We start from the raw sequence: 18,900 nt of genomic DNA, 5'->3' as shown, positions 1-18,900 counted from the left end.
TATATACACTACCAAATGTAAAATAGATAGCTAGTGGGAAGCTGCTGCATAACACAGGGAGATCAACTCAATGACTGGTGATGACTTACAGGGGTGGGGTAGGGAGGGTGGGAAGGAGTCTCGGGAGAGAAGGAGTCGCAGGAGGGAGGGGATATGGGGATATATGTATAAAGACAGCTGATTCACTTAGTTGTACAGCAGAAACTGGCACAACAGTGTAAAGCAATTATACTCCAATAAAGAGCTTAAAAAAAAAGTCTTACAAACAAAATGAAAACATTTTTTAAAATACAGTTTGATACCATGTATATAAAGTTTTAAAACATATAAGGTAATATTAAGAATGTATTAAACCTATTTTAAAACATATGTAAATGAAACAGGTCAAGGTATTTTAGAGCTCTCATGGAGAGAAAAGTGGGAAAGGGTTAGGCGGAAATGCTGGGAAACTTAGCTTTTTTGGTTTTATTTCCTAAACTGAATAGTGGTTATGTGGATGTTCCTCATTACACTTGATTATATGTTTATGTAATTTTCTATATCTGAAATAATGCATAATAAAATTTTAATAATGGAGGCTATAGGAAATGAATAAATTTAGAAGTTTAATTCCTACTGCTCAAAGTAATATTTTATCATTTGCTCATTTTAAAAACCAAGGCTTTCCTGATTTTCCTTTCTTTATTCACAAACAAGTCTCTCAGGTCTAAAACAACATTTCTTCTGAGAAACCAAAAAGAAATTAAAAGGAAATACTGGAGCCCCCATGTCTCTTCTTTTGAACTTAAAAGAGTAAAATTACAAAGAAACAGAAAAAGCTATAACTGCTTTCTCATCTGTGGAAGATTTCCGCTTTTGGTTTGATTTTTGCTTTGTTTGTAGAGAAACTCTCTCATGATCCTTCCCAAGGCAAGTTCACATTTGCATGTGCATTTTAGGTCACTTTCTTCTATTCTGACTTTAATCCTGCCTTTAGAGTTTTAAAGTCAAACCATGAACACTTCTTAACCCTTCTTATTCCTGCCCAAATCCTAGAACTACAGAAACTCAGAAAAGGCAATGAAATCAAGGAAAACTGTCCATCCGCATTCTGTCTGAATACTCTGCATGCCTGATACACAAGGTGGTCTGCAGACCAAGACCATCAGCATCCTCCTCCTCATCAGCTGAGACTTTGCTGGACATGTAGAATCTTGAGCTCTCTCCTAGATCAACTAGACCAGAATTGCCATCTTAGTGAGATCTGCTAGTGTTTAATATGCCCATTCGAGTTTGAAGAACTGGTCTACAATATCCCCAAGAAGCAACCATGGACTGCCGATGGGGGACACAGCAGATAAGAATTGCCCACTCTTTTTTTTCCCTCCTCCTAAGACTTTTTATTTTTAATACATCTTTATTGGAGTATAATTGCTTTATGGTGTTTGCTAGTTTCTGCTGTACAGCAAAGTGAATCAGCTATATGTATACATATATCCCCATATCCACTCTTGATTTAGCCTATTTCATATTCAACAACTACAATAAAGAAAAATCAGCTTTCCTTCCTCCCTCCCTTCCTGGTGAAAAAAACATTTGAGTGCCCATACATCAGGTAACTTTCCAGGTTCTAAGAATGGGGTGAAAAAGGTCCCTGCCTTCATGGAACTTACATTTTGGGGGAGACTTTTTTCTGTTTCTTAGTTCCTACTCCTCCCCCCACCCCGTCTAGTCGCAGGCTCTATCCAATCCTACCATGTAACAGCAGAATGAGCAGAAATGAGATTCAGAACCAAGTGCTCCTTGTTTTATGGGTTGGACTCATCCCTCACCAGCTGTGTGACCAAGGGCAATTAACCTAACTTCTTGAAACCTAAGTTTTTAACATGTAAAATGAAGAGAATGTCATCTTTCCCACAGGGCTGTTCTATCAATTTATTTAGACAATGTATGTAAAACCAGTGACTCATCCAACAAATGGGAGGGCACCATAGTTAACGTAGCAGGAGGCTCCATCAATGTTCACGAACAAGTCTGTCTGCTTTGTTCTTCTTTTCTTCCATTCTCATAGAGTAGATGTTGGTTATATGTAACCTGCTTGATTCAATGCTTTTGGTCATCTCCTCTCATGTGGAATGGACTGTGTCTTCCACACATGGTTTGTCTGCATTTGTACCTGCCTGAGAAGTCAGCAAAACGTGGGACAAAAACACAGGCTGGGCTTGACCTTCAAAGAATAAACCTGACAGTAAGTCACGAGTGGGTGGGTTCAACTTTTAAGTTGCAAATGGTTTGCCAGTTACTAAGTGACTTAATACTTGTGGAGGAGGAGGGGAGAACTCCTCTAAATGCAAAGCTGGGAAAATATAGTTAATTTCACACACTTTTGAATGGAGAACTCTCATGACAAAGGGTACTTGTTGCTTTGTTACCTACAAAGAACAGTTTGTACCAAGGAAAAAAGATTTCAGCTCTGGAGTCTAGAATATTTATGGCCTGATGAAGTGTGCCTGATGGCTTCATTTGAAAATTCTGTTTTCATGTTTAGCTGATTAATAATAAAGGTACAATGGCTATGTGGAAAATTGTAGAGATAAATAAAAATACAGAGAAGCACTTCTTGCCTATTTAATAGTTGGAAAGATTTAAGAGATTATAAAGTATATTGGAATATACCTTATTTGAGGAAGTGTTTAAGATCTAAAGGCTATCATCTTAGAGATTCGACTGAAGATCCAAAATGGAAAACATTTCTTCTATTATACATAAATGTTTCTTACTTCTTTTAGCTCAGTCTTTGTCATGTAGACACATTCTCTAGATTATTTCACTGTGTGAAGAGGCAAAAAGTACTCTCTTTTACATATGTTTCTGCTATACTGAAAGTGTAAGCGCATCTGTTTTAGCAAACTCTTCAAAGCGAAGATATACTTGATATACTCTGAAGAAGGTTAATTTTATTTTAACAAAGCAATATAATGATTTCTCTCCTTCTTAACACTGTTCATCATTAAACGGAACTCATCCCCAGGTGATATAAAATTCTCAATATCTTATTAAACATTGGTTGTTTTCCTCTTGCTGAAAATATGTGAATTCAAGAGGGTTGTCCTGGTTTAAACTCTGCAATGTGTAAGCAATCTCTGAGTCTGGGAATCCAAATATTATTTTGTCATGAGAAAAGAATGTACTTAACTTGCTAATATAAAATATTCACACTTGGGCCCGATTTCTGAATATTTCCAATACGATCTTCTGTATCAGAAATATTCAGGAAAACTGAAGGCACACACACATACTCTTTCCACAAAGACTGTGTCCAATAAATCTACAAATTAGACTAAATTTCTCTGCAGTAAATTGTGATCCAGCTGTCCAGAGCTCATGAACACCATGCATCGTGGTAGGGCTGTGACAGGTAAATGGCACGTTCTGGTTATAAATTTGGGACCCTTTTTCAGGTAGACACTGTCTTTTTGTTTTGCACATTCACAATCCTTTGTAAAAGTTACAGATGTCTACTTTTATGAAGGAATTTTGAAGTTCCTGGGGACTCTAAAGTCCAGAACAAAAATTTTTTTTTAATATGGAAATTGTTTAAAACTCCATAAAAGTAACATTTGCATATCCCAATTCCATTCCAAAAGGCTTAACGTAGTGATCTGGAGCAAAAGAAGACAGCTTTGGGGCTCTTGGGGCTACGTACACCAGCATTTCAATCATATAACATTTACACTGTGCTCTAGAAACAGACTAACCTTGTAGCTTTAGCTCAGTGGTAAATGTCACAAGATTAAGTACCTTTGCATAGTCATCATCTTGTAACACTCTTGAATGATCTTGTAAATTCACTGTCAGGCTTCAGTGTTCAAATGCTCATTCTACACGAATTAGGATTTGCTTTTAGAATTCACAAGTGAGATATAGTTTATTATTCATATTTCACAACTCTGATTCTCAGACAATGAGCTCTCATCCCCTTTAACTGCTTGGTGTGGAGCTTATATGTGAATTTGTTTCTAGGCCGATAACTCGAGGCTGGGGTTCTGGAAGAAGTCCTGGGCCACTTACTCTGCTGGATCACCTGAGGCAGCACAGATTGGATCAGTCCATTTCTAAATCTCAGTTACATACTCTATACAACAGGAAACTGGTATCGACCTCATTGGAGAGAGGCTAGATAGGTAAAGTCAGCAAGAAAAACCAGGCCAAGCCTGCCACAGTAGAACAGTGAAGTCTATTACAATTTTTCCCCTAAAAATCTCGAATACAATTTCTTTAAAACATTGTACAGGCCCTCAGGTTAACAGTTTTTGAATTTTGAATATAAAGCATAAGGTACGTGACATGAGAGAAATTTCAGCTGATAATTATTACTTTTAAATGATGAAAATGATAATTGTGACTTCCAGGAAATAACTAAAACATCAATAATTGAGAGTATATGAATCACTGCCTTCCAATATAAAGAACAAACTATGTTTAAGATTGTGTGTGTGTGTGTTATGTTTGTGTGCAAGCACAAATTTACATAACAGTGAGTTAAATCAGCAAGGAAAAGCCTAGATTCTCATGGTTGAAAGGGGCTTTTCAACCCATACAAACAAGCTCCATTGGATGATGACTGTCAATCACTGTTGTACTCTGACCATCAGGCATAATAGGTGGAGCAGGGGAGGTGCTCACAGAAATTTCCTGAATGAAGTCTTCTATTCTACCCTCTAACCTGGCCATCACTAGCCTCCATACAGTCGTCCCTACCTGTGGTCATCCATATTATCAATAAGCATCTCAAAGACAGGGAATGGATGCATAATTATTTTCATTAACCGCACTAGTTATTATTTATTTACCATACTAGCTATTACTGGGTATGGCAATCTCTTACACAAAACCACACTAGTATGGAATGAGAATAATGAAGATAAACATAGATATATCCCGCTGTCAGTATAATTTAAGGCACCAAATCCGACACTGGGCCTTCCACTAGAACTCTGTAACAAACAAGCTTACAGAATGTCACCCTTTGAAACTAAAACAAAACTGAATGACAATAACTTGGGTGACATCAAGTAGTTTCAAAATAATCCCAGGATGTAATTCATCTCATGGTTGATTGTATTGTCCAAGGTATCCATATCAGGAAAATGGAAACATAAACAATATTCCAGAGAAAAACAAATGGCACGTGTTAGACTTTGATATAAAACCAAGCAAAAAGGACAAAACAATTTACTAAAATCTTTAGGAGGCTGGGACTGGGTTTGGAAAATATGCCCACACAAAACACTTGTTAAATCAACAGGCAATACTTTATTTGGGGTTTGACAGGAAAATTAGGAATTTAATCACAGAAGCCATTTGTGGTTTTAGATGCAGCTTTCAAGTTAATAAGCAAATGCATTTGTGTTCAAATGCAATGTTTGTTAAAATGTTTACTGAAGTGATGAGAATAATTGCAGCTCTTGAAAGAATGAATGTCTGAATTTGCATATTCAATACTTTATCCAAAAATAACTAGTTAGGCTTCAGCAATAATTGCTGAAGATACAAATGAGTTAAATCGTGATGCTGTGTTTTTAAAAATCAAGTTTTTAAAACGTGTTTTATGACATAGATTCCCATTTCTCACTCATTGATAAATTTTAAACATATATAATAAAAATAGACGCAAACAGAGATTAGAGCTACACTGGAATTAAAAACAACTTCAGTTTACATAGGCAAAGCCTCGTTCAAATTGATCAGTGATTGCCTTTAAATTGCTCTGAGAAGAATCATAGAAGATGGCTGCTATTTCTTCCCTACATCCATTTCAGTTTTTTCTGGTAGCATCTTTCTCATTCTCCTTTGAAGAGGCCATGCTTCCCAGGACCCAGGCGTGGCCAAGAACATTCCATATCTCAGACTTTAGTGACTGGTTATAAATACAACTGTGACCCAATTGATTTAACTTGTGTTTGATCAGTATGTGTTTTCCTTCCCCCTAGCCTCACTACAAAAACATAAAAACAACAACAAAAAGATGTTAAGTTTTTAACTGCCATCTTCAATATCTCAAATCTAACCTCCACATTTCTCCTGGGTTCTGACTGCTTACAGTATTAGCTATGCTTTTATTTCATGTTTTTCTGATGTCATTTGGAGCTTTTGATGACACTAATAGGAAAGATATGCTCTTTTTCCAGTTACTATTCTCTGGAGGATATAATTAGACCTAGGCAGTCATCTTTGTCACCTTAAGGGCAATCTGTCTTAAAACAGAGCCAAAAAGGAGGACTCAATTCAAATTTCAGAATAGCCTACAGAATATCCTACGATCCTTTATGACACTCTTGACTCTTGAAATATGACCTAATCCCAAACTGCCTTTGTTTGTTTCCTCCCTGTTAACCTCATTCCATTTGCTTTTTCATGCCACGAATTCAGCTTTCACTATTTGCTAAGCACTTTGAATATAAGGATGAAGAACACACTGTCTTCACCTTTAAGGGAGTTATACCCGACCAGCTAAGCCCAACACATTTTGCTAAGTTTTATCATCCCGGAAGGCCGAGGTGCAATGGACAGTACACGGCTGAAGCATGGAACCCAGCTCTGAGGATATCGACCAGGCTTCATGGCAGAGACAGTAGCCCAGCCAAATCTAAAATGCCCTGTAAGAGATGCTGTCTACCTCTACTTGCCTCAGGCACCATAGAAATTCTTTCTTCTTTATGGTTTGCAATCATTCCAACCCTGCAAACATTTCATTGCTCTTAGTAGCTGACTGTGGGTGTGGGGACCAGAGCTCATCAGCTGGTGAAGTCAGGATGCTAAAAGGACTTGAGCTTGAGGGTAAACTCAGAGAATTGGGCCTAGTAATCTAGCAGAATGAATTACATTTCCTTAGGCCCAAGGGAATTTAGGGGGACAATAATTCTTATTTGCCTTGAAGCACAGAAGTAAAATAACAGTGACATCAGATCTTACATGGAAACAAGATATACATAAGGGACAGACTGCATATAATCAAAAATATACTTAAAATGTCATATTTTATTAAATAGAATATATCATATATTATACATAATACATATGCTACACATGCTCTATCCTATACACTGTATGTGGTAGCATGTATAGTATTATGTGCTGTGTGTCCACACAAACGTGTGTTTAGATAACAAGTAAACACTTCACAGTAACTCCTTGAATAAATGATGAGCAGAAATTAGTCCACTATTTTTTTTTTCTTTCTTATACTGACTGCATTTGGTGGACTTTCAGTAAATTAAACATGAGCAGGAAGGAACTCCACTATACGGAATCCTACTTAAAAGGGAGAAACTGTGGCTGAGAGATCTGCATTTTGCAATGCTGTGTAATCCTTACAACGTGTATATGCAAGAGTCCTCACACTGTACCTTATTAAAATTATTTACTTGTTATATAAAGCTGGATGAGAATGATGTTCTGGTTGCCTCCTTCTGATGAGAAAAAAGCAGAAGGGCATTTATAGAAAAGAGTTATGGATCCAAGGGTCAGAATAAAGAAGCGCTATCCAACAGAACTTTCTGCAAGCACAGAAATATTCATCTCTGTTGTCTAATACAGTAACTATTACCTACATGTGGCTATTGAGCAGTTGAAATGAGGCTGCTATGACTGAGGAACTGAATTCTTAGTTTAACAGATTCAAATTTGCACGGCCACGTTTGGCTATTGGCTACCATGTTGGACAGCACAGCTAGTAAGTCTCCAGCCAGACTAAACTGTGCAAACACAAAGCCCACAAGGGACACACTTTTAAGGCTTATCTTCTTTGGCCTACATTATGTTCAAAAAGAAAAACAGTCAACATGAGAAGTAGAGAAGTTCAAAAAAGAAAATTTCTCAATTTTAAACATCTCTTGAAAAGGTTTTGTGATATTGGACCAGGATTCCCGGATGGTAACAATTGGCCAGTGCTAAGAAGCAGTCGTGACCACTGGATGGACTTGTGGCTGAATGTGAGACAGTCCCCGGTCATTATTCAATGTGTCCCTATGTTCCTAAGGAAGGGCCACCTATTACTTTTGTTACTTGCCTGCTCCCCACTGACATCTGCATATTATACCCAAGTCTAACCCAAACAGGTGGTCCCTTGTAATGCTGAATGGCATCAGTTGAAGTGACCAGGGAGATTCCTATTTGGGGTCTTTTAGCAAATGATGAGCATTTTTAACTCTATGAAAAGTTGAAGAAAATCCTTCCCATTTAAAGAAGTTATTAATACTTCCTCAGGGTAACCTCTTTCATTAGCATCATCAGCAATTACGATGAGACTGAATACTAATTAACCTTTAAATATAGGCTTTGGGGCTCAGGCGGGGAGATGCAAAAGAAAGAATAAAATTCTCAATTAAACCCTAAGATGAGTAATTTCTCTTGAGAATTTCTGAACTTTTGGATTTCTAATATGACCAGTTAAGAGTTCTCTTTACCCGGTGGGATAATAACAAAGACAAAATCTCTCATTGGAGAAGTCTGCCTCAGTCTACAAGACAGGCTCTGGGCTTTGAAAGGACATTCTTTTGTAAGACTCGTAGACTTTATTCTGAAACTTGGGAAGTGTGTTTGGATTGTTTTAATTTACAGTTTCACATGAACCACTAATTTTCCTCCTTCCTTCCTTCCTTCTTTCCTTCCTTCTCCCTCCCTCCCTCCTCTATTCCCTCCCTCCTTCCTTCCTTCTCCATGTGCTTATATTTACAAATAATTACAAAAGATACCTATTTACACTGTCTGTAATTTTTAAAGGATAGCAAAGAATAAGAACAAGCAAGCATATTTTCTTCTGGAACATTTAAAGAATAATGCGGAATAGTACCTGGTTGACTGTTAAAGTCAAAAGCTAGGGAAAAAATCAGCACAATCTATTACTTATACAGATAACATGATAACAGGGAGTTGTTGCTTATTATAGGAAAGCCTAATATTTTCACAATGAAAAGAGGTTCCCTCATGCTTTTTCTCAATTTCTAATGACTGTAAAGTGAAATTTTATACTGGTTAGAATTCTTAGCTTCAGAAAATCTTTAGAACTAATGAAAGTGTCTGCTCTATTTTTCTATAAACCAAATATTTTGAAACAATATCTAGCATTAAAATTTCTTCATTTATCAGACTTAAAATTGATAAATCAATTTCAGTCACATATCTCTTAGTCTCAGGTACAGATTTTTTAAAAATTCCAACATATATTTCAGGACATATAATTAATCATAAGAAGTATGGTGCAAAAGGCAGAACTTTATCAACATTTTATACATTATCAGTATATTTAAACACATACATTATGTTTACACAATGGCACTGTGTAAATACCTGGTATTACTTAAAATGTATTAATCTGGAATTAAAATAAATGTCTTATATATGAAGAAATAATTACAACAAAAGGCTTTTTCTGGATTTCTAAGCTCAAGACTTCTTGCTGTTTGATTAAACTTTACAAACATTATCTATTCATTTAGAAATAAACTCCTATATGACTATATCTTGTACCTTGAAAATTTTTCAGCTGAACAGATTTATCACCAAATTATTCACAAGATAAATGCCAGGAAATAACTTTACTGACAACAACAAAAAAAACCCAGCCCACACATGAGTCATTCACGTGGATTCTCTATAATATTTACAGTCACATCTGAAAGGATAATCTTCCATTTTAGGGAGAAACAAACAGATGCATTTAGAAAGTGTTAGAATGTCCTACAAAAATGCTGGAAAAAATGTTTCCAGGATAATGTCTTGTTAAGTGGATCTGTTCATCTTCCCCCAAAAGAAGAAAATATTTCCAGCTGTTGTATGTGCTATGTCTGGTTAATTGAACTGTCTCATAAAACACAGTTTCCTGTTTTTTTTTTTTTAAGCATGTTAGGGACTTCCCTAATGGGTCAGAGGTTAAGACTCTGTGCTTCCAATGCAGAGGGTGCAGGTTCAATCCCTGGTTGGGAAACTAAAATCCCACACACTGCACAGTGCAGCCAAAAAAAAGTAAAACAATAAATAAAATCATGTTATATTTTTCTTACTTCTATAGGTTAAAGAAGAGGCAGACAGAAAACTTTCTATCAACTCTGCCAATTGTGACCAGTAACCTGGAATCATTATATTTATTTTTTTGCAAACACACAACAGTTGCTCAATAAATATATTGTTGAATACTGTTGAAAGGAACTGACCTTGATTACTTAACCTAATGTTGACCCAATTTAACAATGACTGTTGGCTTCTATTAGCTACATGGTTTAAGCAAACAATAGAAGATCTACATTACTACTCGAAACACTTAGAATTTCATTAATAAAGGCTGAAGTCTGCTTGTTCTGCAGGTTATAGAAAAGGTTTTGCCAAATGAACTAATACTGTAAACAGAGTGTTCGAGACAAATGCTCACAGTACTCAAAAGAGCATGTTGTTTCCAAGGTGCCTCAAGCACTTTCTCGTAACCATTTATACGAAAGCAGCATATGCTATTTATAAATAATTCATCTCTTCATTAAAGTGGGTCCCCTGAGCACCCCTAAAAGCAAAAATCGTTAATCTTGTATTATTTAATAAAGTAAATATCCATCCCATCCAAAAAATCCACCATCATCTCCCAAATGTTAACATTTTTATCTTAAGGTGATGGGAATTCAGTTTTTTTTTTTCTCTTTTGTTCTTATACCTATGTTGTTTGAAGGTTTTCAGTGAACAAGTTATTACTTACATAATCTGAGATATGTACTTTCACATGAAAGAATATAATAAATTTATTTTCTCTTCAAGAATAATCAAGATAACTTTAGTAATGAATGCATTTTATTCTTCTATACTTGATGAACCTTCTAACACATACTGAGTAAAACAGCAAAGGAAGAAGGATAGACGCTGTTACCTTTTTCTAAAACTATGATTGCTACATACCTTTACAACACATTGAATTTCATCCCCATAATGGGATGTGTTCCCAAGAACTACATGTAAATCCAAGTTTATACATTAAGTTCTACCACAAATCAATGAAATAACATTGCTTATTTAAAAGACTCTACCATGTTTCTCTTTAATTAAGAAATCTCACTGTAAAGTGAATAATCAATCAAATATATACAATGTGGATCCAAATGTTGATGTATGAGCTCTGCCGAATACAGCAGACAACTATAGCTTTGTGTATTATTTCTTACTGATAGCATAAATATACTGAAGCAAAAAAAAAGTTCACAATTGCCACATTGTTTTTTCTTAATTTGGATTTGCAAACTTTCCACAGTACCTGTAATGAGGTGAAGGGTTGCCTCGTGCTTCACAATTTAAAGTTATTTTTTTATCCTCTGAACCAACAGGAAAAATGCTGTTGCTGGGTTCTTTGATAAACACTGGACCTTGCAAGAGCAGCTCACCTACATGGGTGGGAAAAATAATCATAATAAGTAAAAGCTACCATACAAGCTGCACTCTATAATTAAAGGTGAAAAGCAAGCAACGAATGTCTGCTCTTAAAAAAAAAAAGAATAAAAGGAAAGAAAAAGCAGGCATTGCTTCTTCCCTCATCCACAATGATGCTCTGCAGGCACTGCTTTGTTTATGAGCATCACTTAAGCCATCCTTAACAGCCTAGTAACACTTCTAAGAGAATGAAAATTACTATCAACCCCCTGCCATATTAATAAGATTACTTAAAAGAATAAACAAGGCTGCACTAATTACTTTTTATAACATAAACTCTACCTAAATTATCATTGGTGAATTACCTAGTCTAGGAAGCCTTTATGTCATAAGCCTCTTTACAAAACTAAAGCTGTATTCAAAATCAGTTGAATCCCTGAATATTGTCTTTCTCATAAAACCTGCCATGCCTGCAAATCTGAACGTTGACACTGTTATTTTGCATTTTGATCTCAAAACGCTCAATATCTGGTGGGATTTCCATTTTATTACTAGCAAATTGAAGAGAAGGATACAGTACTGATCAAGTGTCCTTTAAAAACTGTCTCTGCTTAAAAGAACTGGAACATTCTGAGAATTTCACATGCACACACACACAAAAATTAAAAACCTGTGCCTTTTACTATGAATTCAAAAAGGAATGAGATAATGCCATCACCAAATGCTTATGCTACAGCAAGTGTATAATCATTACCAGAGCACTTCTGAAAACAAACATATTCACGGGGGAAAAAAAAAAGCTCTTTACTCTCCTATCTTGAAATGCTCAGTAAAATTGCAGAGAATGAATAATCAGACTAAGAGACAAAGAGAACCCATGAACAGATGACAAAGAAAATGAGATGGAAAATCACCCCTAAAAGCCCAGAAACTATTTTGGCTACTTAACTAGTAATAACATTACAATATTTTTTTTTAATTTAGTTTTACTATCTTATTTACTTTTAAGGACTTTCGAGATATAATTGACATATGATAAACTGCATATATTTAAAGTGTACAGTTTGATATTTTTTCTTATTAGTAATGTATACATGTCAATCCCAGTCTCCCAATTCATCCCACCCAACCCCCCAACATTACAATATTAATGAAAATAATTCCCATAACAGGAATAATAAAATGATACTGAAAATAATTATTGAAATGATGAAAAAGCAGCAGCTAAAGCCACCCCATAAACCCTATGTGCCTACATCTGTTCTTTAATCTCCACAACGCTCTGTGAGGTAAGGGCCATAATTATTCTCAACGTACAGAAGAGAAGTGTTGAGTCTAAGACTGGCTAGGTGAAGCGAGCAAGCTTCAGGAGCAGCTTTTCAGAAGGCACACACTGGAGACTGTCTGATTCCAGTCCATGCACTGATATCCTCTGGACTTCTGCTCAATGAATTTGGCTTTGCCATTGATCTGGCCTTTGGGAGATGATCTATGCCTTACTGATGGGAATGCCTTTGTTTAGTGTGAGGACTGGCCACCCTGAGTCTGAGGGTGGGGCTGGCTGCACCTGATAGTCCTGGATGGGGCCTTCCACACTAGAAAGACCAACCACATGATGGACAGTAGGAGATTTGATGGCATGGTATGAGGTGACTGGGAGACTGAACTCAGCCTTGCGTGCAATCAATCAACCATGACTGCAGAATGAAGCCCCGGTAGGAACTCTGGATGCTAAGGCCTGACGAGTTTCCTGGTTGAAAATACTCCTTGTGTGCTGTCACACATCAACACCAGGAGGGTAGCACATCCTGGGGACAACAAAAGCTTAGCATTTAGGACCCTTCTAGACTCTTCTCTATGCTTCTCTTCCTCTGGCTGATTTTAATATGTGTCTTTTCCCAGTAATAAACCATAATCATGAGTATAATAGTTTTCAGTGACTCCTGTCAGTCCTTCTAGTGAATTATCAAACCCAGAATTTGCAGTTGATGACAGAAATGATTGCATTTCTGCAATCAAAACTTCTGGGGACTGTGCAATCAAACTCCAAAGTTTGGCTAACTCTGGGCACCTTTCCCCTGCAACATGACCACAGAGTTAACCCTTAATACTGCCCCCCATGATTTAAGAAAGCAGAGGGCTGTCCTCAGAAGTGCCCGGCTTTTATTTACATATAAGGGGAAAATATCACAAGGAAAAAGAAAATCTCACTTTTCCTTTGCAGAAAAGGACAACCTCCAGAAGAAAGGGATTTTGAAACAGCTATTAATCAAAGAGTTCCTAATCAAAAAGAACCAACGCTGTCATTTTCTTGAATTTTTTCCCTTCAGTTTACTGCATAAAAATAAATACAAAAATGACAGTGCTTCATTACTCTGTTACAATGCTTGCAAAAAGGGTGGATTTTTCATAGCATTTTTTCCTAGTGCAATCGCTTCTGATTTATTTTCAGTGACATATATTTTATTCATTTAAGAGATGGTATAGCATCACTGTCCTGACAAACTGACATCCGCAGGGCTTGAAAGCAATAACATATTAACATAATGGTATAAGTTTGAAACTAACAGGTAAGTTGGGAAAGGAAACAAACAGAAGGAAAACTGGGTCTAGATAAGGAGCGATTTTAATGAAAAAGACAGAGAAGTGTTTTTAAAAATTTCCTACAAGTGACCACAGTGAAAACCCAAGCACTCATCATCGTCCCACAAAAGTCCAATTCCCAAATCATGTTCTAATTCTTCTCTAGAGACCGCTATAAATTTTAGATGATGGTATTAAATACTTAGAAACATTTTTTTCTGAGACCCTTTTGAAAGAGGGATGATAAGAGCTAATTTGCTAACATTTATGTGCCAGGCACTGTACTCAGCCATTTATAAGCCTTGTCTCCCTTATTCCCAGGCTGCCTTTGACCCATCGCCTACTTTCTGAGGTTCAGCTGCACTGCCGTCCTTGTCTTTGCCTCTGAGACATGCTGAGCTTGGAGTGGACCTTTCTTCTTCTTGTGCTCTGGTTTCCTTTTGTCATTCAGAACTCAGCATAAATGTCATCATCTTCTCAGCTTAAATGAGACTGCCCCTCCCCTCATCCAAGTCAGGACTCACCCCTTTCTTCCACCAGTCACGAACATATCAGCACAGCTCACTGTATCTCACTATCCATAAACATAATACACATTTATATAAGCGTTTGTTATTTATCTGTATCTAATTCATTGCTGCCTCCCCAACTCCTGGAACATGGCAGATATTCAATATCTGTCTGCTGAATGAATGAAGAAATTCTCACAATAACTCAATATAAGGCAGATATTATTTTACAGCTGGTGATTGATAAATCTAAGGTTTTAATTCCAGAGCTTATGTTCTCACCATGTAGTCGTTTGGCCTCCTCAGAAGAAATTGAGACCCATAGAGGTTAAATAATCAACCAAGGTAACACAATGTTTTAGTGAGAGACCTGGGGTCACACCCCAGTGGTCATAGTCTTGGTTTGTTTCCCTTTCTATGAAACCACTGTTTAAAATAGGGTCAAAGGTGAAAGTTAACTATCAGCCTGCTTTTCCAACTTCAATATTTCCTGATGACACTGGAGTTAAAACAGCCTGTAAGGCACATATCCGCTGTGTCTGAAATTTAAGGCTCCTAAAGGCTTTTCAGACCATCAGCAGCCAGTTGAGAGTCTCCGAGGACTCCTAAGATGTAAGTACAAATTAATAATCAAACATGACAGGTTGGGCCATGCTTCATCCTCAGAAGAGAGACAAAGGCCACTCAATCTTGTTTCCCCAGAAAGACATCGGTGATGAGAGATGCCAGGTTATAATGTTCTAGTCTCCTGCTAGCAATATAAGCTTAAAAGGAAAATATCCTGAAGTCTTCGCTAACCTAAAGGAAATTATCCAACAGTTTCTTCAAAGCCAATTTTGATCCTCCAAAGGACAAAACCTTGACTATTCACACAGATATTCGTAACCAGCAAAAAGCAGCTTGGCTGAAAACAGAGGGGGGCCTCATGCCTAACTAAATGGATTCAATGTAACATTTAGATTGATGCTAAACTTTACTTTTTGTGACAGGGGCATTTTTTTTGATATGCTGGCCTGGCTCCCAAGCTCCATTTTAAGTTTACAACCTAAAATAAAGGGCATATAACATTTCCGAACAGGACTAATAAGTCCAAAAATCCAATCCTGAGGTGGTTCCCTCCCACCCCCACCCCACCCCCAAACACCCAGAAGCTACTAGAAATAACTGCCTTTGAATTTAAGTACAAACTTTATGAGCTCCTAAGGTAATGTCACTAAAAGATCAAACTGTGGCCAATCAATTCTAATGGTCACACTCTATACCATTTTTATGAAGAATGACAAAGAGGAACAGGCAAAGGATCGCAAGCAGTTGCATTACTTTTACTAAAAGAAATGAAAGCCCTAAAAGACTATAATGTTATCCCTGAAATTCCTACAGAAAAGGAAAGCACACCCCATTTTCCCTTGCTGACTTACATCATAGCTACATGACACAAAACAGGAGGAAATGGAGAGGGTAATTCCAGAAAGAAAGCCTAGGGTGGGGAGTGCTATTTAAGGCAGAATTTAAAAGAAGGTGGATCTAGAAAGGAATATTCAATGTACTTAAAAGATATACCCAACCCAAACAGAACGATCTCTAGCCCAGGTCAGAGAAAGTAAAATAATATGCTGCCAGTGAGATAAGATCTATATTCCAGGCCCTACTATTCCACAGGAAAGAAAATTTAAGATGGAAACACTTTGTAGCAATGGGACATCACCTTTGATTTTGGCATCCGCAGTTTACAGCTAGAAAATGCTTTAAAAAAAAGCAAGGGATTACAAAAGTAAAATTCCATTTATATTCTTTCAAAGTCAGGGGAGGCTGAAGAATTCAATCTTAAGATAATTCATTTCTTTAACAAGTATTTGAATGCCAGACACGTGCACCACATGAAAAACTAGCTGTGGCAGATACTGTTGGTTGTCTATTCAACAGTTCTTCCCTAATTGTTTCCCTTGCCTTCAAAACCTGCCTTTTCATAAGAGATGCTGAAAGCACCAGATGTGCTACCTTTCCAGGACTCTTCGTAGTTTCTGACTGGGGAGCAGGGTAGACAGGGGAGACTGGTTACAAGACCGGTAACAGCCAAAGAGGGGTGTATTAGTTTGCTAGGTCTGCCATAACAGAGTTCTGAGAACTGGGTAGTTTAAGCAACAGGACAATTTGCATCACAGTTGGAGGCTAGAATTCTCAAATCAAGACATGGGCAAGGTTGATTTCTTCCTTGGGCTCTGAGGTGAGAATCTGTTCCAGGCCTGTCTCCTTGGCTTGTAAGTGGCCGTCTTTTCCCTGTGCCTCTTCACCTCATCTTCCCTCTCAGTGCGTCTCTATGTCCAAATTTTTCCCCTGAATAAGGATATAGCCATAATGGATTAGGGCCTACCCTGATGATCTCATCTTCACCAAGTATATCTGCAATGACCCTGTGTCCAAATCAGGTCACATTCTAAGGTTCTGAGGATCAGGGCTTCAACATACAAATACTGAGGGGATACAATTCAACCCATAAGAAGGGGTAAGGAAAAATCTGCTAGGACTTCTAGGAAAGAGTCCTCACATCTTTGAGCTCTTGAACCAACATATACTACATTAACTCTAAGCATCATGTGTTGGAAAAATAAACCTCTAAGGCATTATTGCCACCTGCAGCTGAATCCACTGTAACCCACCTGCCAAGAAGAAAAAAAAAGAAGGGTAGACAATAGCATACTTTAGGTGAGAAAGGACAATAAAATGCTTAACAGGAATAATTCATTCATTTCCTACACCTGGAAATCTTAACAAGCAATTAGGTTAAAAGGAAAAATGCTGGAGTATGATACATATCTGGAGTATGATAGCATGACAGAGGGCAACAGAAAATGATAAACATTCTTCAAATTGCTAAGTTAATAGTTTACTACAGGATTTGCTCAATCTTTACTTTATACCTTGTCCATAAACAGAAATGGAGAAACTGCATGGGCAGTAGTATTCAATAGTTAGGCAATTAGAACTGAAAGCGCCTGTTTAAGCTTTACAAGTATTAGAAATAAATGTTCACATAAATGAATGCTCCTCCCCAAAGTGGCAGATCCCTTTCAAGGCATGACAATTTTTTTTTAACCAAGAGATTTATTTTTCCTCTAGCTGCAACCTGCCTAAAAAAACACAATAAGGCTCACAACCATACACATTTATGTACATTTATGTCATGTTTAAGGTTAAATATCTGGACTTTAGCACTTTAGTAAGCCAATCACAGATTTTGATGAAAATTATCTATTTCACTAGATGGATTTATATTCGATATGTAATATAGTTGAGTAAAATAAGAGAACTCGGGAATAATTATTTTATCTTGATGCTTTTAATCCAACGGCTGTATTTCTGATTTGTAAGATATTTTTTACATTTGAATGTTATGTTTAACCAATTTACAGTCATATTGCAGGAAATAATTTATTGGGGAAAAAACAAGCTTAGAGGAGATGGGTTGAAGTCTTTGTAGATTAAAATGTTTTCATAATACTCTGTCGCATTCTTTATTTAAATACATGTTATTGTCTTTTTACGAATGTGAGTTCTAGTGCTTTTGAATCTCCCTGACATCTTTCCATAACACACAGTCCATAATTATACCTTTCTTGCTAGATGGCTTAATAGCAACTCCACATGATAAAAAAAAAGTTACAATGCTATTGTTAGATGCAATGTGCAATGTGTACAATACACCCAGGGGTACACAATCCATGACTCATTCATTTGAAAAGAAAAAAAAAACACTTCTATGTCCACCTTCTATTATACCAACTTTCATTGAACATCTTTGAAGTATGCAAATTCACAAGGCTCTCCCCAATCATACTGAATTGAAAAGACTTCATTAATCAACTCTTCTAAAAACATTTCTTTAGTATACTTTTCTCAAAGAATTTAATAGAGTTGGTTATATCTGCGGTTTCTATTCTTTAACAAAGAGATTAGATCAAGGCTTTCTGGGGCTCAGGCATGATTTTCTTCATGTATTTTAGGAAAAATGTTTCATATTGAACTCTAGTTGAAGGTTATTGTTTCTATGAAAAAATAATTATACAATAAAGAGTTCCTATTATAAAATGGTTGTAATGGAGAAGCTGTGAAGAAGTAATATGAACTGGTGATTGCATTTTGTAGTATTTTTGCAGCTGTAATTTCATAAAGTAGAAAAGAGCATCCTCTTTTCCTGCCTGCACCTCAATAAGCAGAAACCAGAACTGTGTTTGTAAATATCTAAGTATATGAGATACCATCTAGTTCCTTCTTCCCACTTCTTCTCCCAGGCAAGGATCCTGCTTTTATATTTCTAGACAACTAAAGGGAATTAAGCTGGGTTGTAGGGTATGGAGATCAAAGAAAGCAGAACAAAGGACAAGCACTCCCCAAACTGTATCTGGAACTATGGGGTGTTGGTGGG

The 18,900-nt window shown here is 36.8% G+C and overlaps 1 protein-coding gene across 1 annotated transcript in view; it reads right to left on the bottom strand.

The window, feature by feature from the left end:
- The window catches only part of CNTN3 (contactin 3), a 320,713-nt gene that overhangs the window by 214,808 nt on the left and 87,005 nt on the right, over positions 1-18,900 (bottom strand). Inside the window, exon 4 of the mRNA XM_057706594.1 lies at positions 11,273-11,399. Coding sequence (XP_057562577.1) covers positions 11,273-11,399 — 127 coding nt within the window. The remainder of the gene's footprint in view (positions 1-11,272; positions 11,400-18,900) is intronic.

The sequence above is a fragment of the Hippopotamus amphibius genome, chromosome 13, assembly GCF_030028045.1.
Source record: "Hippopotamus amphibius kiboko isolate mHipAmp2 chromosome 13, mHipAmp2.hap2, whole genome shotgun sequence".
Lineage (NCBI taxonomy): Eukaryota > Metazoa > Chordata > Mammalia > Artiodactyla > Hippopotamidae > Hippopotamus > Hippopotamus amphibius.
This window is presented reverse-complemented; position numbering and strand designations above follow the sequence as displayed.